General features: G+C 35.0%; 1 protein-coding gene across 1 annotated transcript in view; it reads right to left on the bottom strand.

The window, feature by feature from the left end:
- Positions 1-26,229, bottom strand: part of LOC127560555 (WD repeat-containing protein on Y chromosome-like) — a 115,797-nt gene that overhangs the window by 36,310 nt on the left and 53,258 nt on the right. Inside the window, exons 9-15 of the mRNA XM_051995231.1 lie at positions 20,230-20,367; positions 18,081-18,266; positions 17,775-17,966; positions 16,053-16,316; positions 6,788-6,952; positions 6,119-6,268; positions 4,548-4,732 (exon numbers count right to left, since the gene is read on the bottom strand). Of these exons, the coding sequence (XP_051851191.1) occupies positions 4,548-4,732; positions 6,119-6,268; positions 6,788-6,952; positions 16,053-16,316; positions 17,775-17,966; positions 18,081-18,266; positions 20,230-20,367 (1,280 nt within the window). The remainder of the gene's footprint in view (positions 1-4,547; positions 4,733-6,118; positions 6,269-6,787; positions 6,953-16,052; positions 16,317-17,774; positions 17,967-18,080; positions 18,267-20,229; positions 20,368-26,229) is intronic.

Raw genomic sequence — 26,229 nt, 5'->3', positions numbered from 1 at the left:
CAATGTAGTCAAAATTGAAAGGAAAGGAAGAAATTGGGGAATAAATAAGAAGCTCCTGATAAAGGCTTAATATTTGAGAAATTAAGTCTATTTGAGAAATTAAGCAAGAAATTGGGGAATAAATAAGAAGCTCCTGATAAAGGCTTAATTTCTCAAATATGTAGAGAATTGAGACAAATTTATGACATTTATAAAAAAAAGCCATTTTCTAATTCATGAATGATCAAAGTATGTGAACAATTTTCAGAAGAAGAAATCAAAGCTATCAACAAATAATATGAAAAATATGCTTTAAATCAAAATTGATCATAGAAATGCAAACTGAAGCAATTCTTACTCCCACCTCACAGCTATCAGATTAACTAATGTGAGAGAAAAAAAAAGTACTTTTTTTAACTGATGTGGAAAATAGAGATATTAATGAACTATTGATGGAATAGTGAACTGAAGAACAGAAAGCCCAAAGGAATATAAAATTGTTTATATCTTTTAACCCAGGTATATCTACTCTATCTGTTTTTCAAAGAAATTAAAGAAAAAAGAAAAGGATACATTTGTATCAAAGGTTATTTCACTTTGTTTTCCTTCTTCTACTTCAACACTACCTTTGAGAGGGCCAACATTTGGTATAGATATATGTGTGGAAGCATTCAATACATACTTCCACATATCAATTTTTTTTTCCTCTGGAAGTAGATAGCATTTTCCTTCATAAGTTGTTAGTCATTGATTTTAATGTTCATTTACTAAGAATAGATTTGTCATTCGCGGTTATTCTTTGCACAATAAGCTTTGAACAATACTGTATGCAGCACATTCTTTTCTGCTCATTTCATGCAAGTTTTTTCATGTTTTTCTAAAATCAACCTGATCATCATTTCTTACAGCACCACTTAATTTTTTAAAATTTTTTTGCAATGTGATTAATGTAGAGATATGTTTTACATGACTTCACAGGATAATATCATATTACTTGCCTTTTCAATGAGGATGGAAAGGGCTGGAGGAAGTGAGAGAATTGAGAACTCAAAATAAAAAAAAAATGAATGTTAAAATGAAGTATAATTATTTTTAAAAATAAAAAAGTCTAAAAATCCTCTAATTCTACACTAAAAAAATAAAAAAAAAGAACCAGATAGATTTAGAAGTGAATTTTTATCAAATATCCAATGAATATTCCTAATATTACATAAATAAATTGCAAAAATGGGGAAAGAAGCTCCTATGAGTCAAATATGGTCCTGATACCTAAACAAGGAAGTGACAAAATAAGAAATAAAAGTAAAGATGCACAATATTGCAAAAATATTAGCAAAGAATATTAAAAGAACATATTTTAAAAAGTTACAAATTAAGACCAGATTGAAGTTATTTCAGAGATCTTATATTGGTATAATATTAAGAAAGCCATAAACATAAAAATCATATAACAAAAACAGTAAGTCACAGAAAAAAGTTTCTGTCAAAATAAAATATCTTATATATATATGAAAATATATATAGAATAATTTTACATATATAACACAAACATATACATATACCTACTTATGTCTAATGGTAACCATTTCTAAGGTGGGAGGGAGAAAAAAAGGAAAAAATTCATATGATAATTGTTGTGTACTTAAAAGGATTAGCAAGTCATTCATTAAAAGTAGAGTTGCATTTTCATGTGCAAACATTTTTGATACTATGTTTTAGAAATGCTTGTTTTATTCAATAAATTAAAAATAAATTTAAAAAAGTTTTAGAAACATTAGAGTGATGATTATAGGAGGAAAAATAGAACTTTGATTTAGTTTGTCTAGCAGTTACTTACCTGTTACAGCTCCTTTTTATTATTATTATCATGTTGAGGCAATTGGGGTTAAGTGACTCTTCTAGGGTCACACAGCTAGGAAGTGTTAAGTGTCTGAGACAAGATTTGAACTTAGGTCCTCTTGACTTCAGGGCTGGTGCTCTTATCCAATGCGTCACCTGCAGCTCCGTATTTTCATGGATCTCTCTAACTCTGGATTCTTCTTCCTTATTTGAATCTTTGCTACTTAATTGAATACTTTCTGGACATTTCTAGCTAAAATTTACAAATAGAACTACTACTGAACTTATTTTATTAGCTCCCAAGTGAAATGAAGACTAAATAGATCATGCCTCATTGCTGTGGTCACACCTGAGGTTGAGATGTTTCCTGTTTGTTGTGTTGTGAACACATTATCCCTTCAGCACGTAAGCATTCTGAGCATCTCCTCCATAAAAATGGAAAGTAGGCAGGAGAAGACTGAGTCAAGTAAAGTAACATCATTAATTATTTTGCTTTGGTTTTAAGAAATGCTGCTGGCCTCTTTGTAGTGGCCAAAAAATGGAAATTGAGTGGATGCCCATCAACTGGAGAATAGCTAAATAAATTATGGTATATGAATGTTATGGAATATTATTGCTCTGTAAGAAATGACCAACAGGAGGATTTCAGAGAGACCTGGAGAGACTGACATGAACTGATGCTAAGTGAAATGAGCAAGACCAGGAGATCATTATATACTTCAACAACAATACTATATGATGATCAATTCCGATGGATCTGGCCATCTTCAACAATGAGATGAACCAAATAAGTTCCATTTGTTCAATAAGGAATAGAACCAGCTATACCCAGTGAAAGAATTCTGGGAGATGACTATGAACCACTACATAGAATTCCCAATCCCTCTATTTTTGCCTGCCTGCATTTTTGATTTTCTTCACAGGTTAATTGTACACTATTTCAAACTCTGATTCTTCTTGTGCAGCAAAATAACTGTATGGACATGTATACATATATTGTATTTAACTTATACTTTAACATATTTAACTCGTGTTGGTCTACCTGTCATCTGGGGGTAGAAATCTTCTTTCTTTCAGGAAGATACTACAGATAGTACTTAACTACTTGCTTGGCAAAATTATTTACCAGGTAAGTAACTGTGGTAGCTCATATTTTTGTAGTGGTTTAAATTTTATAAAGTTCCTTCTTCACAGCATCTCTATGGAATAAGTAGTGCCAGTATTATTATTCCAGCTTTATAAAGGAAGAAATAGACACAGAGAGATTAAGTGGCTTCCATGATCACATAGCTAGTAAGTGTTGAAGCCAATATTTTCTCTGAGGTCTCTGACCTCAAGTACAGCACTCTTGCTACTTTGTCCTGCTAGCTCAGCTCTTTAAAAAGGATGATTACTACTCTTCCATTTTGTTGGTCTATATTGGCAGGTCCCTCAAATCACAAATTGTAGTCATTTTCTCTTATTTCTTTCTGGTTTTTCTTACCTTCTGAACTATTGCCTTCTACTGGATCCCTGCTTCTATAGCCAGGATGATACCACATAGGAGCTGACATGATGATTGGTGAATCTTTACCTAGAACTTTCATATCATCAGAAATTCCAACCAAACTGCTCTTTTCCTTTCCAACTTACTCACTGATAGGATCCAACTCCAGTCTCTCTTTTCTCCTAGCCCTAATATAGTTATGCTCCATCTCAACTACTTTCCACCTTGTCTTTATGAATTAATTTCCTTTACTGAAATGTAAGGGACCATGGCCTTTTTTTTTTTTTGCCTAGCATAATAATATCTCTCTGATCTTCTGTCTCTCCATTTCTCCCTCTCTCCCCTTTCTCCTTCTTTCCCTCTCTATCTCTCTTCCTCTCTCACCTTCTCCCTTCCCCACCCCACCTTCAAAGTTTTAGGACGACAAACTGTGGGGGAAAAACAACCTCACAGGATATCCCCTCCATTATGAAGATATTTTAAGAAGAACTTAATATAAATTTTTAGTATAAGGCAACATTTTCTGAGATTTATGTAAAAATAAATGACTATGAAAAAGATAATCTATTAATAATAAGGTCTCCATTTCACTGGTCACCAAATAATTTAACTTGGAAAAAAACCATTTATATAGCTGACCCTATCCTCTTAGATTCCAAAGCAGTTTGTATTTGTCCTCAGAAGAGGTGAATTTGAAATCCACCTTTGTCATTTACCTACCAACTATGTGACTCTTGGGTACTTTATCTTTCTGAATTTTAGTTTTCTCATGGATAAAACTGAAGAATAATATTTAAGCACCTATCTCACAGGGTTGTTGCCATGGAAATGCTTTTAAACTTTAAAGTGCTATTATTATTACTTATCTCACAAAATTAGTGTGTCATATGAAATAACATGAGCAGCAACTAGATGATCCCACGAATATAGAATACTTGATCTGGAGTTATGAGGACTTAATTTTAAACTTGCCTTAGACATTGACTAGCAAGTTTTGTGAACCTGGGCAGGTCACTTAACTTCTCTGCCTTAGTTACCTCATTTATACAATGGAAAATGGGTTGTTGTGAGGATAAAATGAGAATATTTATAAAGTCCTTTACAAATCTTAAAACACCATATGCTACCTATTTATTATTATTATTACTTTATGTAATGTATTTGGCAAATAGTAAAGCATTAGGTAAATGTTAGTTATTTTTATTATTCATCCAATTTTTGCCTCTGAAAATAACATCTTTACCTTTCACGTGATACCTTTCTGATATAGTGATGGGGACGCTGAGTTTCCACATTCCACAGAATAATTTCTCCATCAAAACTGGCAGTAGCTAGGAGGTCAAGAGGAGGACAGTAATCCACTGCTAAAATATCTTCTTTATGTAGTTGCCCCCCTTTCCAAGACATGTCTGCAGGAATATATGAAGTCTAGAGAGAATCAAAGAATTCTATTAATATAAGCTAACTGCGGGACTCACAAGACTGTTGGTGTACCCCCTCTCCAATGCTAATAGCATAACTTATTCAATAGACCACCTTTGATAACGAGTGAGTGTCCTCTGGGGATAGTTAGAGTGTATCTAACTACTAGTAATTAGACAAACCAGTGGTATAACTATCAACTTTATTTCCCTTTAGCAATCTAGTGGTTTATTTCTCCCACCTCACTTATTCATTCCTCCCCCTCAGCTGACTCTTGAAATTACTATATTTCTCTCAACATGTTTATGCTGATTATATATTTGTTTTGCCTTCAAAGGACAAGTATGGACCTCTTCACTCTCTATATACCGTGGATATATTCTAAATGACTTTGTACTCTGTGGGAACTTGATGAATGTTTACAGAGCATTTCTCAAAATGTTATCCTACTTCAAAACCTCAGAATTTTTATGCTGTTTCTCATTTATAAAAGGGGTGAAGATTGGATTATCTTAAAAAAAAGCCATATGTTTGTATGAATTGATGTATTGTGAGATGAGCAGAATCAGGAGAAAGATTCATAAAATAACATTCTAAAGAAAAGCAACTTGGAATAACTTGAGAACTCTGATTAATAAAATGACCCAACTTTGATTCTGTTCAAGATGCAGAAAGAGAGACATTTTTGGTTATAATCACATAGAATTTTTTTTTTTTTTGGTTTGACTATGCATTTTTAAAACAAAGGGTTTTCTTGTTTTCTGAAGGGTAGTGGCGGGGGGAGGTGTAGAAAAAATGCTTGCTAATTAAAAATATTGCTCTAAACTGTTGAAAAGTTGTGGGGGAATAAGAAATAAATAATATATAGATTTTGATTTTAGGAAGCTTTAAACTAGTCACAGATTCAAGTCATAAGTATGTCACAGTGGTATTATTGGTTGATTTCAAGGGATGATGCCAAGGAAATAAGGAATAGGATACATCATATGAATGGTTCAGACTAGGGATGCTATAGGAATTTAGAGAGGGGACTCAATACTATGAATTAGTATTTCCTTCATTTAGGAATGCAGGAATGTAGGAAATATAGGAATAATTATCATTTTGTTGTTAGCATATTGATTTGAACTTATTTGTACATATAAGTGTAATTGTCATTTTTATATATTTTATATGTTCTCTATTACTTTCATTAATCTTCATATTCCTTAGAAGATAGTTATTTTTTCTTTGTGTTTTGTCTCTACCACTGAGCTTTAAGTGAATAAATGAAACTAAGAGAATCTAGGACTTCTCATTTAATAAGATATATTATCATCTGATTAGTTCCACAGCCAAATAATGATTTGGAACAAGGGCAATCTATCTTCCCTTATCTTTAGGCTAACTTACCTCAGATTTTGAGCAATCATAAAGGATGATTTTCCGATTCCATCCCACTGTTAAGAATATATGTTTTCGAACTGCAACTACCCCTGTCACTTCTGTATCTTCTACCATCTCTAGTTTGTGCAAGATGTGACCTCTCTGAATATCCCAGACCTGTTTATGTAAGAGTAAGGGATGTAAGTTTTAAGATCCATTTTCTCCCATCTCCATGGCCATTGCTGGATGGATTATTCCAGTGTTTTTTCTGGGAGCTAGTTACATAATATTCACTCTTCCCCCCTCTCCCCCCCAGTGAATAGGAAAATGGCATGGTATAGTGCTTAGTAGATGTACCTTGGCATGAGGAAACCTGAATTCAATTATGACCATGGAGCCATGTTAGCTGTGTGACTATGATTAAGAAACCTAACCTCTCAATGCCCTGGACAACTAAGAATAACTCACACTGGGCGATACCTTACTTTGACAATTATAAGACATTGACAATGTCTTACTAACATTGGTCCAATGATCATAAAAATTAATAACCATAATAATAACTAGTATTGATATAGTATTCTAAGTTTTATAGAATACTTCAGTAGCATTTCTACACTCAAAAACAAATGGAAACTATGAAGTCAAAAGGTGTTACTTGGTTGTGCCAGAATCCTGATTTGTTTTTATACATACCTTAACAGTGCCATTTCTAGCAGCTGTGATAAGTCTTCTACCTGAAGCATCTAGAGCCATGCAGGTTAATTCCTCCTCACCGTGGATGCTGTTTAAAATGAATTGTTTCATGCCAGTCTCGACATCCCACACTGCAATGGTGGAGTTGTGACATCCTGTCACAACCTGCCATAAGATAATTTGGTTTCAAATTCCCGTTAAATTCTGTCTGTTTTAAAACCAGGCTAACAAAAGTTCCCAAATGATACAAGTAAAACATATCTCTTTTCTCTTGCTTAATATAGGTTTTGATTCATCTCTTAAACATTTTATGACCAAGCATTCTTTAAATATCTACCATCTTCTAAGCAGCACAGTTAAGCACTGCCATGGGGCAGTGTGGTGTGATGGTAAAAGCATAGAATTTATATATAAGAGCTCCAGACTTTCAATCCATTCTTTTCTACTTCCTTAGCTGTATGACCCTGGGCAAGTTAATTCTGAGCTTTAGTTTCCTTATCTGTAAAATTAGGAACTGGGATTAGTTACTATTTAAAAAGCTATGAGAACTACAGAAATGTTTAAAGCAGTTCCTGTTTTCAAGAAACTTTATTATAGTTGAAAAACCAAGTTACAAATATGTGAAAAGTTGGATGATACAAGAAATGTTATGGTTATAGTTGGTTAGTTCACTATGCAGTGTTATATGTAAATACATTATATGAATGTCTGGGCAAAAGATGCTATAGGAGTTGGGTTAAAGGAGATCATCATGGGTTAGAGTAGTCTAGAAAGATTTCTAGGAGAAAGAAATATTTTATAGTATCTCTAAGGGCAGAAGTGAGCTTCAAAGTTTTCTAGTCTAGTCCTTACTTAAAGCAAGAATCCTATTTCTTTCCCCCAAATGACTATTCGAGATCAACTAAAAACACTTCTGCCTACCTCCTGCAATAGCCCATTTCACTTTGGTCAGCCTATGTCCCTGTGTTGAAATGAAAGTTACCTCACTATAATTTCTACTGATTAGCTCTTTCAAAGCGAAGGAGGATAAATCTGTTTCAATGGCATGTTTGTATTTTTTGATCTGTATTATTTGTATTATTAATATTCCCCATGCCCATTCTGCTTCAAGACAGTTGTAGGTACCATAGGAATCTAGAAGAAAGTCATAACATACTAAAATTCAGTTTGAATTAACATTTTAAAATTCAGAACATTTAGAATTGTAACTAAATCACTATTCCATTTCTTCCAGGATCTGTCCCCTCCATAGACTAATGGAACTCTTTCCAGGGATTTTTTTAAAAATTTGGCTTTTTAATTTATTAACTAATTAATTTTCCCCAGGGATCTTTATCAAGAATCCTTTCTCCATTAGAGGTAGAAGTATCTTCTTTACAGTGGAATCAGGGGCACTTTTCTTTAGGGGTTTCTAATTAATTACTTCTGGGGAAAAAAACAAAGCAGAGTTTGCTCTTAATTGGGTAAGTAAATGAAACTTTTAGGGGTGGAAAAGGCAACAAAAAGAGAGTTAAGTTTGGTTACTACCCTTAAGCCATTTCCCTATGAATGGCCTTTTTTGTCATTCTTTTCAAGGAGCTTTTCCGGTGACTATAAAGGTGTTTATAGAAAAATATTTAATATTTTTAGTTTTACTAAAAAATTGCTTTTAATAAGCTTACACACATACACACATATATATTCATGTACATATATGTGTATTTGTGTATGCATGTTTTAAAATATATACTAATATGGCATTTATTTGAGGTTCTTCACAATTCTGTAGTTCCACTATAATTATTCTAGGTTGTCAATGTCTGTACGAAAGTGAGGAACTTGGAATCGCACCTTTATTGTTCTCTATTTACATTAGTACAGGACCCTTCACAGTGTAAAATGAAATGAAACTCTCATTTTGACTAGGTTCCTTTTCTCTCAATAATGGGACACCTCCAGGGCACAAGAAGGGATCAGTTTCGTAGACTTTAAGAGAAAAAACAGATATACTGATGCATACAAGGTCTGAGTGCATTTATATCTATATCTACATTTCTATTGATAAACATCTCTATAGAGAATCACGTGCTGTTAAGAATCTTTGTTATCCATAGATGCTAAAACTGCAGCCTATAGTCTTTCATCTTATCTGATATGAAACTCTTATTGGTCCTAAGTTATAGATACCTGTTCCTTCTGAAAGAACATAGCAATATTAAAGAGCAGGATTTCAAATGAGCCCATATCTTGAAACAATAGAGACTATGGCCAAGTGGCAGAGATTTCATGTCCAGTGATAAAAGCTTCTGAAAACTTTAAAGAAGGACTTTATAAAATGAAGATCAGTAAGAAATGACCAGCAGGAAGAATACAGAGAGGACTGGCGAGACTTACATGAACTGATGCTATGTGAAATGAGCAGAACCAGGAGATCATTATATACCTCAACAATGATACTGTTTGAGGATGTATTCTGATGGAAGTGGATCTCTTCGATTAAGAGAGCTAATTCAGTTTCAATTGATCAAGGATGGACAGAAGCAGCTACACCCAAAGAAAGAACACTGGGAAATGAATGTAAACTGTTTGCATTTTTGTTTTTCTTCCCGGGTTATTTATACCTTCTGAATCCAATTCTCCCTGTGCAACAAGAGAACTGTTCAGTTCTGCACACATATATTGTATTTAGGATATATTGTGACATATTTAACATGTATAGGACTGCTTGCTATCTGGGGGAGGGGGTGGAGGGAGAGAGGGGAAAAATAGGAACAGAAGTGAGTGCAAGGGATAATGTTGTAAAAAATTACCCTGGCATGGGTTCTATCAATAAAAATTAAAAAAAAAAAAAAGATGAAGGTCAGGTGAAGTGACTCACCCAGAAGATACTCAATATTCAGTAAAGAGCAGCCACCATTAGGTGTGGAAGTGGCTCCTCCTTGCACACGTAGCAATAACAATAACAATCACAGTTAGCATTTGTTATGTGCTTTAAGATTTGCAAAGTGCTTTATAAATATTTCATTTCTTCTCACACAACCTTGGGAGACAGGAGTTATTATACCTATTTTGTAGGTAAGAAAACTGAGGCTGAAAGAGTTTAAGTGGCTTGCCGAGAGTCATACAGCTAATATGTATCTGAACCAGGATTTGAACTGAGGTCTTCCTGACTCTTCCTAGCTGCCACTATGTGCCACGGCCATACCTGCTCTGTACATGTGTGCCTCTCCATTTAGGAGTCCTATTTTGTTTACTTTTTATACTAATTAGCATTAAGTATTTAAAGAGGAGTGAACCACAAGGTTGTGTGTTTTTTTTTTTTTTTTAACTATGGCATTTCAGTAAACATATTTGTTTTAGCTAATTGTATCACCTGGTTGACTACTAACTTTGGCAACAAAAACAAAAACTAAAGAACCAATTCCACTGAAAATTTTGAATGTTGTAGAAAGAGAGATTTGTAGTCAGGAGGTTTGAATTCTGCTGTTGTTTACTCATTACCTGTTTAACATTCCTTCCTTTCTCTAGACCTCAACTTACCTATCTATAAAAATAAAGAGATCAGAAAAGATTAGCTATAAATTTCCTTAAAGCTCTAATTCCCATAAAACCCGTTTCTTGCAAATAACAGCCTTTACTACTTTTTAGATACTAAGGCCAACCAAGTAAGATTTTTCAGAGTATCGTATAAGAGATCCTAGCTATGCCTTTGGCATTTGCTGGACTATATGTTGTTATTCAGTGTTTCAGTTATGTCCAACTCTTCATGATCCTATGGATCATAGCACATCAATATTGTCCATGGGATTTCCTTGGAGAAGATATTATAATGGTTTGTCATTTCCTTCTCTAGTGGATTAAGGAACCACCGAAATTAAATGATTTAGCCAGGTAACATGATTAGCATGTGCTTTAGGACAGATTTGAACTAGTATCTCCCCAACTCCAGACATAGGACTCTGAACTCAGAGTTGGTCTTTAGCAGTATTTAGTTATTTGACATCTGGCATCAATGTAGCATCTTGTGCTATATATGAAACATATTAAGCTAAATAATGTCTTTTATTTCATAGATCATTTAGTCCAATCTCTATTTTTCCAGATGAGGAAGCTGAGATTCTAGGAGGTTGTCCAGATCATACAGGCAGTGAATAGTAGTATTAGACTTTGAAGTAAGGTCTTCAAATCCAAATCCAGGCCTTTTTCAATTACACTGAACATCATCTCAATATTTTACAGTAATTCCCCACATGGAAGAAGCTTCTAGAACACTTGCAATGATGTCTAACAAAAGTGCCTTAGAGAGATTTTGGAGCATGTGTAGACATTCCAGTCTGTTAATTACATAATAAGGAGGAACCTTTTATGTGACTGGGGGTGCATTCAAAAGATACCAATTAAGTACCAAGAGATACCTTCTCTCTTGGTATAGGTTCTTGCTGGTATCCCCCGTTACCTCTTGACTACTCTAAGGAGAAGACTTTTGTCTCTCTCCTTCTGAGGCTATCACATGACCCCATGAATGCAAGCTCAGTTCTTTGACCTAAAGTGTTTTATTTTGTTTTGGATTGAAGGCAAGAATCTTGGGAATTTTGAAAGATCAAGAGTCACTTGAAGTTTCGGACTCCAGCAATCAGACTTTTCAATCCTTTTTTTCATTTAAGCTGAGATGATTAGCATAGAATAGTGCTTAATAAATGCTTGTTGATGAGACTTGATGAGGAGGCAATCATCTTGCATCAATGCAACACATGATTAGCACATTAAATAAAAACTGTGTTAAGTCTGTGTAGTTTCTCCAAGGATCAAGGAATTATAGGGGAGAGTGTAAACTGAAAATTTTGGGGAAAATATTTGTACTTCCATGCTTACTTCTTCAATTTTTCCAAAATAACTATCCTCTTTGTATATTCTAATTGATGTTAAATTACTTTTTTTTTTTTTTTTGGTGGCTCACATTTTAAAAGGATCTTGAGCTCTTAGAGAAGAAACACTTCAATTCTCAGGAGTACTCCTTGATCCTTGAGGTGATAATATAGTTGGCCTGATTTTGAGATAGTAAGGCAAGAGAAGTATTTGCTAAAATAGAAAATCTCAGAGAGCTTAAGGGATTTGCTCAAAGTCATACAGCTACTCTGTTTGCTGATTAACTTAAGGACTGATGAAGTTTAGGACTTCCAAGTCCTAAATGCTACCACAGTGCCCAAAAGGTAGAAGATTACTAGTATATTTGGGAAAACTCCAGCAAGTCAGACTAATGAGAGTAAAACTCTGTTTGACCTGAGACACCCTGTAAAGTTATGTAAAAACACCAACAAAAAGTTATACAAACCCAAATAGTCTTGCCTCCTCTGGAGACAGGATTCTCTTAGACTCCTGCATAAAATTTATCTTCAGAAAATGTCTCCTTTCATATACAAACCTAAATGGTCTTGCATATAGGATGTCAATTCTTAGACTCGTGTGAAATGGATCTTCAGAAAATGTGTCTTTGCCGATTACTTCTCTCTTGAGAATGATATTGCCTGCCAAGGAAGTCTTTCTCTCGGTGTCTCTTTAACAATAAAAACTTTTTACTACATCCTTTGAGTTTAGCACAATTCCTTCACTGCGAACTCATGCCTTGGAGAACAAGGAAACCTCCCCCATTCCTGCCTAACCTCTTCTTTGGTACACTTGCCCTCATCAAGACTAGAAGTCTATATAACCTGGAGTAGAAGAGAAGTGTTGGAGTCAAATCTTTTCTCCAACCTACTAGCTCTGCTTCTATGGGTGAACACTTAATCTTTTAATGTCCTCCAGGCAATCCTTTATATATAGTTGATATTTCTGTGAAGTTAGTTTCTATATTTGGAGTTCTCTATGTTGATGAAACTTGGTCCAGACTCCTTCCTCTTATTTTTTTCTTCCCCTCAGAAAACTCTCAGAATTTATGTATTCAAATCATTATTATCATATTCAAATAGTCATCTCAAGAGACTATTTACCATTATCTTTCTCAAAGATCCTGTAGTGGCAAATTCTTCACTGAAGGTAGTATTCCATTTGTGATTATTTGTCTTCTGCTTCCATAAGTTATATATCATAATAGCAATATCTCACATTTATTCACTTCCACAAAAAAATTTCCAGAATGACTTATTTACAAAAACTCTGTTAAGGAAGCCCAAACTCAAAGGTAGTTGTCATTTGTCCAGAATCATATGGATAGTGACTATTAAAGGTGATATTCAGGTCTTTTTTGATTCTTGGTGTAGTGTTTTTTCCCCTATGATTCTGCCTTTATTGGCCCATACTATTATTATTTAGTCTTTTTAAGTCATGTCCAACTCTTCATGACTCCATTTTTGAGTTTTCTTGGAAGAGATTCTGAACTAGTTTGCCATTTCTTTTTCCAGCTTGCTTTACAAATGAGAAAATTGAGGTAGAGTTAAGTGACCTGCTCAGGAATCATACAACTAGTAAGGCCAGATTTGAACTTAAGATGATGAGTATTCCTAACTCCAGGACTGATACTCTACCTATTGTGCCAACCTAACTGCCCAAATTATTTTTACTAACATACCATATATATGTTTCATTGTAATGAAGCAGCTTTTAAGAAAATAAACCAAAAAACTCAACCAAAATAATATTATTGATCATTCATTTAATCAAACATAAAACTGAATGACTTTGGACTATTTCCAAAAATCAAATCTGCTTTCAAAATATGGAGATTTGCCACTAATTAAGGCTATAGAGTCAGAAAAAAAAAAAAAACAAATAAATCTGGATTTAGACTCTGGCTCTTATTTTTATTTTTAACTAATGTGCTTTTAAGTCCTTTACCATCATCTTCAGTTTCCTTATGGGGAAAATGGGAACATTACTCCTTAAACTACCTCCTTAACAGATATGTGATAAGAAAAGCATGACACAGATGACCTAAGGATCAAGATAATTTGGATTCCAGTCCCATCTCTGACAAGTAGTGGTTGTGTGACCTTGAACAAGAAATTTCACCTTTCAATACCTCAGATAACTCTCTGATACTATAAGCCACAAAGCAAATTGCCAATTTATATTAGTAAATGAATTACTTACTAAGACCTACCTATACTGATGAAATCACAAGCCTGTTTTTTAAAAAAGCATTGTATAAATGTGAATTACTATTATTCTAAGTAATATAACTCAGCCTAAGAAAGCAATTTCCAAATAGAAATTCCAAGCATATTTTTGAACAATGCCATCATCACTGGAGTAAATGTTCATTCCACCAAAATGCCTTTGGAAATGAAAGTACTGGTATATATAAGGACTGATATGCTAACTTACATATACAATTTCAATTCCATAACTTGTACCATATTAAGCTCCTCTTTTAAAAAAATAGGACTTTTCTCTTTCTACTTATGTGGTCCACTCATTTGTAGCAAACACTATGCAATAAAAAGCAGTTTATTTTTATCTGAAGACAAAACCCATTCTCAAAGTATAACTCACAAATAAATAAGTGTAAAGAGTAGAAATTTTAACATCAGTTCAATAGGCAAAGGAGAGGAAGTAAGGAATGAATTAATTCACAGGACACAGCAATGGTGAGGCAGGAACAGTCAGGGGAAGAGCAAAATTGTAGTCATTCATATTATTCTTTAATCAGGTCAAAGAGTAAGAAAAGACTACAATTCCTTTTGATTACACTCATTTTAGGGTAGCAGTATCCTTTGCTTGAAACTGGTTTTTGATGAAGTTCCTCTGTATTCATTAGGTCTTTCCTAAAAGTTCATAATTTCCCAGCTTCCTCCATTCCAAATTATTTCTGCCTCCCATGCTGCTTTAGTCCTCCTCTCAGACTAAAAAAATCACTTCCCATCAGCTCCCTTGATGTTAAGGGGCTATAAGATAAAGAGGCAGGAAAAATTTAATAGATTCCTAGAAAATTAGAACTTGAGCCTATTCTTTTTACAGAATCACAATATATGAGAGTTGGAAGGAACTTAAGAAATCTTTTAGTCCAAACCATACAGAAAAAGTCCCACTATAACATGCTCAATAAATGTTTTTCCCAGCTTCTGCTTGAAAACCTCCAAGGAAGGATAACCTTTTAACTCTTGAGGTTGCCCATTCTGATTTTAGATAGTTCTAATTGTTTGAAAGGTATTGTTTGTTTTTCTGACACTAATTTTAAATTGGCTTTTTTTTTTTTTTTGGTAGTTTCCATCCTTTCACTGAGTTATTCCCTCTGAGACCAGATAGATATCTAATTGCTCTTCCTCACTTCTTCAAATTCTTGAAGTTACCATATCCTCCCTGAATCTTCTTTTCTTCTGTCTGAAAATGGCTAGTTTCTTTAATCACCTCTCATATGTCATGGATTCAGGTCCCTTCACCGTGCTTGTAGTTTTCTTTTTTCATTATCCAGTTTATCAATTTCCTTCTTAACCAATGTCCATCACTTCCCTATTCTCCTTTTAATGTAGTCCAAGATTATATTAACTTAAATATTGAGTTTATAATCCATTAAAAGCTCCAAATTTTATTCAGAATAATTGTAGTCTAATCATGCTTCCTCCATCTTATACTTATGAAGTTGATTTTTTTGTACCAAGTGCAAGATTACATTTGTTCCTAATGGATTTCATCTTAATAGATTTAGCTCAATGCCTTGATCTGTCAAGATAATTTTGCATATTCCTCTTCAAATTAGTGAGTATGCTATCTATGCCTTGATAAATATGTTAAACAGCACTGGATCAAATATAGATTCCTGAGATTCTCCTCTAAAGATCTCCCTCGATATTGATATGACATTATCTTCCCAGAGTATTCCTTTTGATTTTTCCTTTGTTCTTTAATTCCTGGCCTTGAGTATATTTATATATATATATATATTTTTTTTTCTTCCCTCCCACTCCAAACTATCAATTATTGTATATATTCCTAGCACTTATTATGTTCCTTCTAAGTGAAAGCAGATGCTTAATCAATAATGATACTTAAAATGGTAGGTACTTAATATATAATAATAAATATTTGTTGAATTGAATATGCTTTTTGGGGGGTCCTGATACTTATATAAAGTAAGTTGTGTTTAAGTTTTCTCAAAGTGGCAGTAGTACTTTTTGATAGGATTTCTTTTATCTTTCATCCACTCAAACACTTACTACTCATTTCTACCAAAGACCATCAATTAAGACAAAAAACACTTAGATGGTGGTCATATCTGTCCTTCCACATTTTTTCTATTGGGCCCAGCCCTTTGATCTGAAATCATTAGTAGTTCTTTCAGAGTATGTCTGACCTGATGGAAGAAGGAATTGTACACAGCCCCACACAATGGAGCCTTGTGGGGTGCTGTGTGGTTCGGCTCTGAATGTGTAGGCATGGGTAATCTCAGCATGCCGATGTAGTCGGTATAGGAGATGAGGATCAGAGGGATAGGCTTCTGGAGAAATAGAAAGGGGAAACTTCCTTGTTCCAACACATGCTCAGGTTGAGAATGAGGGAACTTCAGTGCCACAGTATAGAGACAAGTGTGGTAATTCATGTCCCAGATCTTTAGCACCTGAGAAAAATAGAAAGTAGAAATTGTTCTCTTGAGAAATCCATTTCCTTAAGTGGTTTTACTTACTTTATTCTTACACTAAACAGAAAAAAGAAAAGAAAGACTCTACTGTCAGAAGCTCTGTTTACTCATTTCTGTCATTTTTGCTTTTGTCTCAATCACTGATTTTGGTTATCTAAAAATCTCAAAGCACTTTAATATCAGAACTATAAGCAGCAATTGGACTGTCAAATACAGCATTTGTACTATGATCTGTTCCAAAGAATAACTCACTCAATAACTGCAATTAAAACCCAGGGTAAATCTATGGGACAAAGAATGGGGGAAAAGGCACTGGATGTGTAGTCAGAGAAACTATGTTCTGATATCAACTCTGCTATTTTTTCTTGATACTTTCTACTATCTTTTCTTTATCCCACCTCATACTCTTACTCTCTCTGTATGACTGGTCAATTCAATTAACCTTTCTAAATCATTTTTTCTCACTTGTAAAAGAACAACAATAATAACAACAATAACAATATTTATTTGCCTTTCAGGGTTCTTTTCCAGAATCACCTGAGATAATGCATGAAAAACATTTTGCAATCCCTGAAGTAAAAGGCAAATGATAGCTACTTATGTATAATTTCACCTCTTTGGGGAGCTTTTGATGAGGAAATTCCCTTTACCAAAGCAAACTAACTTTTCCACCACTTATAGCATTAGAGAGTTTGTTGGTGATTTGAGAATTTAAATAATTTATCTAGGATCAAATGTGTCAAAGGCAGAACTTGAACCTAGGTCTTTTTGACTCTGAGTCTGATTCTTTAGATATTGTTTACTATGTAAAGAAGTTGCCACCAAAACCCCTGTCAATAGCAGAATCACTTTGATTTGAATGAATTAATTCCCACCATGGTTCCCGTTATGATCAATGTTTTACAATTGTTGATAGGAGTGGGAGGAGGTAGCCTACAGAATGAAAAGCACTTAAGTGGTACCAATAGAAATTAAACCTATGACTACCATTAATACTATGTTCAAATCATCAAAGTTAACTAGATACGTATTGTGATGTGCTATGAACAATGAATCCTGTAGTTTTGGTTTCACATTTCTTCTACAGCTTCTCTAAATTCTTGTCCAAATAGCATTGTGGAAATAAAATTGAATTAGGTTCTAATTTCAGTTCTGCAACAAGTAAATACTTTAGACAAAGCAATTAATCTCTTTGATTCTGTTTCCTTCTTTAGGAAATGAGATATATACTCTTTAAGGTCCCTTCTTGCTATAAAATTCTCTAATCTATTATTTTAGATAACTTTAAGCCTCCAGGTCTTTGGTGAACTGAGATAGAGTTATCTTTGCTAAGAATAAGTACCTGGCTGAATCTTTTTTTACTCTCCTTTAATCCCATTCATTCCTGATCATTATGTAGGTTTGGGAGTAGAGACAACCAATGCAAAGCCAACTCACTGTATCCTTAGAGTAGCTGAATATCTGTCCATTTTTTTCTTGGATGGCCAGACCCAGGATGGGCAAGGAATGTCCCCGGAGTATGGCTGTTGGGAGGCTTGGGACAAATCGATTCCACACCCGGACACAACAGTCAACTCCACCACTTATCAAGAGATTCAGAGACTTGGAAAAATCAAAGCATTTTATTCCCTGGAGAGTAAGCAACAGAGAAATTAGTTTGCAAAGATGAGAAAAAACCGGAACCACAGAGTCTAAGGTAGGCACTTTGAGGTTGCCTTGGGAAGGAAGACAAAAAGCTCTCACCCTCTTAATCTTCCATGTGTATGCTTTTCTCTTTTGGTCCATATCCATGATTACCAATGAGGCTTGAGAGTTCCCTGCGCATGTAATGCAAAGGTCTTCTGGGACATATTGGATTTGGAAAATTGAATCTTGGTGTATGCGATGGATATAATTATAACTTATAAATTGACAGTGATTTCCAATATCCTGGTGGGAAATAGCAATAGATACAGAGCATAAATCTAGCTCTCCTAATGTGGCATCCAAAAGCTAAAAATGCATTAAGGTTTCTTTCAGAGTCGCACTTAGAAATTAATGTATTCTATATTATGGATACTCAAATCTTGCAAATAAAATATATGTGTACACACTTAATTTATATATATATATATATATTAAAAGAACTTTATATTTAAATTAACTTCAATGCACACACTATAATTTTTTTTAAGTTCCTACTTTAAATCATGTTGCTTTATTACTCTAGTTTTAAAAAAACAGTTTCTCTGATTTCCCAAATAATATATATCCACTTCAGGAAGATAGCAAATAATCCTGTCACTGTCCTTTCTGAAAATATGAACATAAGTTATTGCTCTGGTCCAATCCCCCTTCATGCTAGTACCTTTCCTCTGTAAACTACCTCCGATTTCTTTTTATACATCTTGTTTGTACAGAGCTGTTTTTTCATGCTGTTTCTTCTTTTGGATTGTAAGCCCTTTGAATGAAAGATCTATTCTTGCCTCTCTTTGTATCACTGAGTTTAACACAGTAACTGGTACATAGTAAATACTTAATAAATACTTTTTGGCATGACTTGGCTTGACTTGATTAAATAAATGATTATTTTCAAGACTAGAATGATATATGATACAACAGGAATATATACAGGTTTATTCCAAACTGTGGTGACAAGCAGTGTCACATTAACACAAAATATATCACAATCATTTTCCTAAAACTAAAATACAAAATTCATTTGGATTAATTTTTTTAATTTATAATTTGGAGTGACAGTGTGGTTGTAGTGTGTTAAGTTCTGAATTTACTCAGGATCCTGGATCTGAAGCTATATGTTATGATCAAAGATAAGTCACTTCACTTATCTAATCACCAGATAAGTGATAACAGGGATAATCTTTGTGCTACTCATCATGAATTATTGCTTTGAAAAAAGCTTTATTTTAAATGGGACATTGAACCTTCATGGAAAGGAGAGTCTCAGTGACAGACACAGTTAGCACTGACTATTTGTGTGGCTAGGCAAGTAATTTCTTTTGAGCCTCCTTTTTCTCCTCTATAAATGAAGATTATAATGCTTATATTGAGAGACAGTGTGATATATTAGATAGACACTTATTGGCTTGGAAGTCAGAGATTTTTAAACTGTGAGACCATGTGCAAATCATTTAACATTTTAGTGCCTCAGGCAAAGATCTTTAAGATTCTACATTACATTCAAATTGCTGACTTGCATTGATGAAGAGTTTCTCCACATTGGGAACTGTTTACACCAATCACTTGAATTACCTTACATGGTACCTCTGAGGGAAACAATTTATAAACTTCAGGGTACTATGGAAAGATGAATTGAGTTTGCTTCTGTAAGTGCAACAATTTAATATGACAAATATTAAGTACTTGGTGTGTGTAGAGTACTGTGATGATCATGATGAATTTGGGTTGTTTCCCCATATGATTATTCACTCACTCCTAATAAGACCTCCGTGCAAGCTTTGTTGTATTAAGATGTCAAGAAGAAATTCATACTGTTGTCTTAAACCAGATTTTCAGCAGAGTATTAAATGAGTATAGTCTCTATGGGTGGATTGTACACTCAGTCAATTTTGTGACTTGCTTTCAAATGTACATTTGAAAAATCATAAACTAACTATTTTCCTCTGAATTTCAGGGTCATAGTGCTATTTTCTATAAAGTTTTATATTGGGAAATTTCTCATTGCTATGTTTATAATAGGATTTAACTTTAGTGACTACAGTATCACTCAAATTAAAGACTTTTATCTTCTTCAATATCTCTTTTCAAAGTCTATCCAAGTGCTGATTGTGTTTCCTTTCCTCTTTTCCTTCAACCTGTGCACTGACCTTGAATATTTTATTTGAGGTTGATCATTATTTCTATAATGACACATGCAAGTATAATACCCTACCTGCAAATAGATTCCAGAGAACCCAGATTGATCAAATAAGGACTTTTCATATAAGCTTTTGCTGGGATGGAGGAACTTGAGAATACTCACTCCTCCATGATCATCACCCCATAGTAATACAGAACAGCTCTCGTCAGACTGGCAGAAGAGAAAAGAGACCAACAAGTGTTAGAAACCACAGGATTGTGAGGTTCGAGGGGATTTGGAGGAATTACAATCCATCTCTCTGAGTCTGAGGTAGGATTGCATATAAATTTCCTGACAGATAGCTTATCTTCTTCTTTAAAATATCCCTAAAGAGAATCCTAAACTTATCATGGTATTTGAACCTCAAATTGTATTTGGAAACAAAGTCAATCTGATGGCTGGAGGGTTTTCTGAGTATTTAGAAAGACCAGATAAGAAAAGGCAGCATTCATCTGGGTAGGCAGAAGAGGACATGCATCCCAGAAGCATGATAGGAGTGTTATACCTGGATTCAAATTCTGCTCATGAGTCTTATCAGCTGTGTGTCTTTTGTTAAGTCCATTTTTATAATATGGAGCTAGAAGGGATGTCATAGGCCATCTAGTTCAATCTTCTTATCTTGTAAATGAGGAAACTGAGGGCCTGAGAAATTAAATAATTTACTGAAAGTGACAATAAGAAGCAGAAATTGTTCTAAATTTGAAATAAAAGGACCTGGGTTCAAATAATGGTGTTACCACTTTCTACATATGTGACTCTGGGCAAGTTACTTCAGAGGTAGTATGGTGTAGTGAATAAAATGCTGTAGTTGGAATAGAATCAAATCCTTCATCAGAGGCTTATTGTCTGTGTGACCCAATAAATAACTCCTCAGTCTCAGTTGACTTATCTAGAAAGTAGGGATAATAATATCATTCACCTCAAAGCATTGTTGTGAGGATTAAATTAGAAAATGTATGCTTAAGATCATTGTGAATTTCAAACTACCATTTAAGTACAAAGTAATATGATTAGTAATGATATTATTAATATTTTTTAATTTGACAAAAATTGCTGGGAAAACTAGAAAATAATGTGTCAGAAAATTGGCATAAACCTAATCTCATATCCCATAACAAAATAAGGTCAAAATGATTTGGGCATAAAGGATGATACCAGAAGCAGAATAGGAGAACAAGGGATTATTTACCTATCAGATCTTTGGAGAAGGAAAGAATTTATGACCAAAAAAGAACTAGAGAACATTATGAAAGGCAAAATGGACAACTGTGATTATATTAAGGTTTTGCACAAACAAAACCAACAGAAACAAGATTAAAAGGGAAATACAAAGCTGGGGAAAAAATCTTTACAGTCATTATTTCTGATAAAGGTCTCATTTCTAAATTATATTAAAAATGCATCAAATTTATAATAATACAAGTCATGCCTCAATTGCTAAATGGTCAAAGAATATGAACAGACAATTTTCAGATGATGAAATTAAAACCATTTATAGTTATATGAAAAAATGCTCTAAATCACTACTAATTAGAGAAATGCAAATTAAAACAGCTCTGAGGTACCACCTCATATCTCTCAGATTGGCTGAGATGACAGGAAAAGATAATGATAAATGTTGAAGAGGATATGGAAAAATTTGGGACACTAATGCATTGTTGGCGGAATTGTGAAGTGATTCAACCATTTTGGAGAACAATTTGGAAAGCAATCTGGAATTATGCCCCAAGGGCTATAAAACTGTGCGTGCTCTTTGTTCCACCAGTGCCATTCCTAGATCTGTATCTCAAGGAAATCATAAAGAAGAGAAAAGGACCCACATATACAAATATGTTTGTAGCATCTCTTTTTGTGGTAGCAAAGAATTGGAAATGGAGTGGATGCCCATCAATTGGGGAATTGCTGAACAAGCTATGATACATAAATATAATGGAATATTATTGCTCTTTAAAAAATAATGAACAGTATTGAAGTAATTGGAGTAATGAATTGAAGTAATGAAGATGATTATAGAAAGGCCTGGAAAGATTTACATGAACTAATGCTGATTGCAACAAGCAGAACCAGCAAAACATCATACTCAGTAATAGCAAGAATGTGTGTTGATCAACTATGAAAGACTTGGCTCTTCTCAGCAGTTGTGTAATCTAAAGCTATCCCAATAGACGTTTTTTTTTTTTTTTTTTTGCTGAGGCAATTGGGGTTAAGTGACTTGCCCAGGGTCACACAGCTAGACTGTGTCTGAGACCAGATTTGAACTCAGGTCCTCCTGACTTCAGGGCTGGTGCTCTATCCACTGCGCCACCTAGCTGCCCCCGCAATAGACTTTGAACAAAAAATGCCATCTGCATCCAAAAAAAGATCTAAGGAGACTGAATGTAAATCAAGACATGCTATGTTCACTTCTTTTTAATCTGTTTTTTTCTCTCTCCCATGGTTTTTCCATTTTGATTTGATTTTTCTCTCCTAACATCATTCATAAAGCAATGTGTATTAAAAATAAAGATTAAAAAAACTTACTACAACGAAAAAATTATTATTCTTGTTCTCATCTTTTATTTGATATCAGTGAAAGACAGATGGAAATTGTTTTAGGAAAAATCTTTTTCCAACTAGTATTTTTAGGAGGTTTAATATTTGGCAAGGGGATAAAATAATTGTTTTCTGTAATTTACTAAGAATATTGGGGTTAAGTAGTAGCATGGTGAGGTGGAGAGTTGACCCCAGAGTCTGAAAGACATGAGTTTGAAGTCTCTACTCTGATCTGCCCTGACTGACTTGCCTTGGGCCAACCTCTTAAATCTTTCAATGTCCCCAGGCAATTTTCTAAAACTACAAGTTTCCAAAAAGGTGCCTAACTTCATTGATTGAGTTATTTTCTGGGAGTTCCTTATGCTGAAAAAATCATAGGTCAAGTAAAAAAAAAAAGAGAGAGGGGGAGAAAAAAAGAGATGTAGCCTCTTTGGGATAACTCCAGCAGTAGACAGCATATAAGGAATATGGAAGAGGCCTCATTTTATTCCCATTACTTTTTTATTATTATTTGATTTATTCTTATTCTCTATATTTTAAGAGTACTTCAGTCCACAAAGTTTAAAAGTCTCTGTCCTGTCCCCAACCTCACTCTTCCATTATCATAGCAGACGTGGGGGGAGGCACACAGAACTGATGCTCACTTTGCATTTTTTTGTTTTAGAGTGCTATGGCCAGAAAAAAATCTCCATGTCACTATTCTACTAGTCCAGCATAGCTAACAGAGCCAGTCTATTCTTGGGGTTATTCTTAAAGCTTTATAGCGTCTTCCGGTTAAGATGGCGGAGAGGAGGCTCACAGCTGCATAAGCTCCACGCTTTCTCTCACTATCCACTTCATTACAAGCCTCTGAATCAATGCTTGACTGAAAAAACCCACAAATAGTTACCAAGAGAAGCCATCCTTGAGATCCGCCAAGAAAGGTCTGTCTCTACTGGAGGGCTGGGACGGTTTTAGATCGGGCGCAGGCAGCGGGCAGCGGCAGTGAGAGCACGGGAGCAGACTGGAGAGGGGGTGGGGAGTGATCGCAGCTGTCTCTGCGGGGAGAGCTTCGCTACAGGTTTGGATACTTTGCTCCGGCAGCAAGTCAGCAGCCCAGCAGAGAAGCTAAAAACACCGGGGCTGAAGAATACAACCCCAAACAGCTGGAGTCTCTCAGGACCTGGCCGCCCCCCCCTTCCCCCCCCACAGTGACTCAGCACGCTTTGGGATCTCAGAGCGCAGGCGCACACAGTCCTGCTAGTGCCTCACTGCTGCCCCCTGCAGTCTGTAGAGGAAGCGCGATAACACACCCAGCCCCCCCCCAAAGAAAGACTCCAGTTTTTTCTGTTTTTCTTTGCTAGCCAGTCTCTGATTATTAGACAGAATGAGCAAGAAGCTGAAGAGGACTTTAACCCTTGACAGCTTCTATACATATAGAGAGCAGACTCTAAATCCTGAGGAGACTAAAAACAGGCAGTCCCCAGGTGAATCCCCAAAGGAGGAGATCATCTGTTCCTCAGCACAGATGAACCTCATAGAAGTGATTAAAAAGGCTCTCACAAGGGAGCTAGAAGAAAAATGGGAGGCTTGGCAAAAGAGCCTGGAGAAGTCAGTTAAAGAGAGAGTGGATAAAGAAGTAAAATCCTTGAAAAATAGGATTAGTGAACTGGAAACAGAAAACAGCTCTCTAAAAAACAAAATTGGCGAAATGGAAAAAAATTCCACAGAACAAAAGAACTCAATTGGACAATTAGAAAAAGATTTTAAAAAAGTGAGTGAAGAGAATACTTCACTGAAAATCAGAATTGAACAAGTGGAATTGAATGACTCGAGGAGACAAGAAGAATCAGTCAAGCAAATCCAAAAAAATCAAACAATGGAGAAAAATGTGAAATACCTTCTGGGGAAGACAACAGACCTGGAAAACAGATCCAGGAGAGACAATCTGAGAATCATTGGACTCCCAGAAAAACATGATGAAAAAAAGAGCCTGGACACTATTTTCCAGGAAATTATCAAAGAGAACTGCCCAGAAGTCATAGGAACAGAGGAAAAAATAAACATTGAAAGGATTCATCGATCACCCACTGAAAGGGATCCTAAAATCAAAACACCAAGGAATATAGTGGCCAAATGCCAGAACCCTCAGATGAAGGAAAAAATATTGCAAGCGGCTAGAAAAACCCAATTCAAGTATCAAGGAGCCACAATAAGGATCACCCAGGATCTGGCAGCATCCACATTAAAAGATCGAAGGGCCTGGAATATGATATTCCGAAAGGCTAAGGAACTTGGTATGCAACCAAAAATAACTTACCCAGCGAGAATGAGCATCTTTTTCCAGGGAAGAAGATGGACATTCAACGAAGTAAGCGAATTTCATCTATTTCTGATGAAAAAGCCAGAACTTAACAAAAAGTTTGATCTACAAATATAGAACTCAAGAGAAATCTAAAAAGGTAAAGATTAATCTTGGGAACTATATTTTGACTATATAGATGTATAAAGAATACATGTATACCTTGTTCTAGAAATTGATGTGGAAAGGACATTGTACCAGAAAAAGGGTAAAGTGGGGGTAGTACATCTCATGAAGAGGCATAGGAAACCTATTATATCTGAGAGAAAGAATGGAGGGGGATGAATATAGTGGGTATCTTACTGCCTTCAGAATTGGCTTTAAGTGAAAAATCTTAAGACATATTCAATCTATGGTGAAACTTCTCCCATCTCATTGAAAAGTGAGAAGGGAAAAGTGAAAAGGGAAGGAATAAGCTAAGCGGAAGGGAATACGGGAACTGGGAGGGAAAGGGGTAAGATAGGGGGAGGAACTCTAAGGCGGGGGGAGGGATACTAAAAAGGGAGGGCTGTGAGAAGCAAGTGGTGCTCACAAGCTTAATACTGGGAAGGGGGGGAAAGGGGAAAGAAGGGAGAAAAGCATAAACCGGGTTAACAAGATGGCAAGTAATACAGAATTGGTCATTCTAACCATAAATGTGAACGGGGTAAACTCCCCCATAAAGAGGAAGCGGTTAGCAGAATGGATTAAAAGCCAGAATCCTACAATATGTTGTTTACAGGAAACACACCTGAAGCGGGGAGATACATGCAGGTTAAAGGTAAAAGGTTGGAGCAAAATCTACTATGCTTCAGGTGAAGTCAAAAAAGCAGGGGTAGCCATCCTGATCTCAGATCAAGCTAAAGCAAAAATTGATCTAATTAAAAGAGATAAGGAAGGGCACTATATCTTGCTAAAGGGTAGCATGGATAATGAAGCACTATCTATATTAAACATATATGCACCAAGTGGGGTAGCATCTAAATTCTTAAAAGAGAAACTAAGAGAGCTGCAAGAAGAAATAGACAGTAAAACTATAATAGTGGGAGATCTTAACCTTGCACTCTCAGAATTAGATAAATCAAACCACAAAATAAATAAGAAAGAAGTCAAAGAGGTAAATAGAATACTAGAAAAGTTAGATATGATAGATCTCTGGAGAAAATGTAATGGAGACAGAA

The sequence above is a fragment of the Antechinus flavipes genome, chromosome 4 (assembly GCF_016432865.1).
Source record: "Antechinus flavipes isolate AdamAnt ecotype Samford, QLD, Australia chromosome 4, AdamAnt_v2, whole genome shotgun sequence".
Lineage (NCBI taxonomy): Eukaryota > Metazoa > Chordata > Mammalia > Dasyuromorphia > Dasyuridae > Antechinus > Antechinus flavipes.
This window is presented reverse-complemented; position numbering and strand designations above follow the sequence as displayed.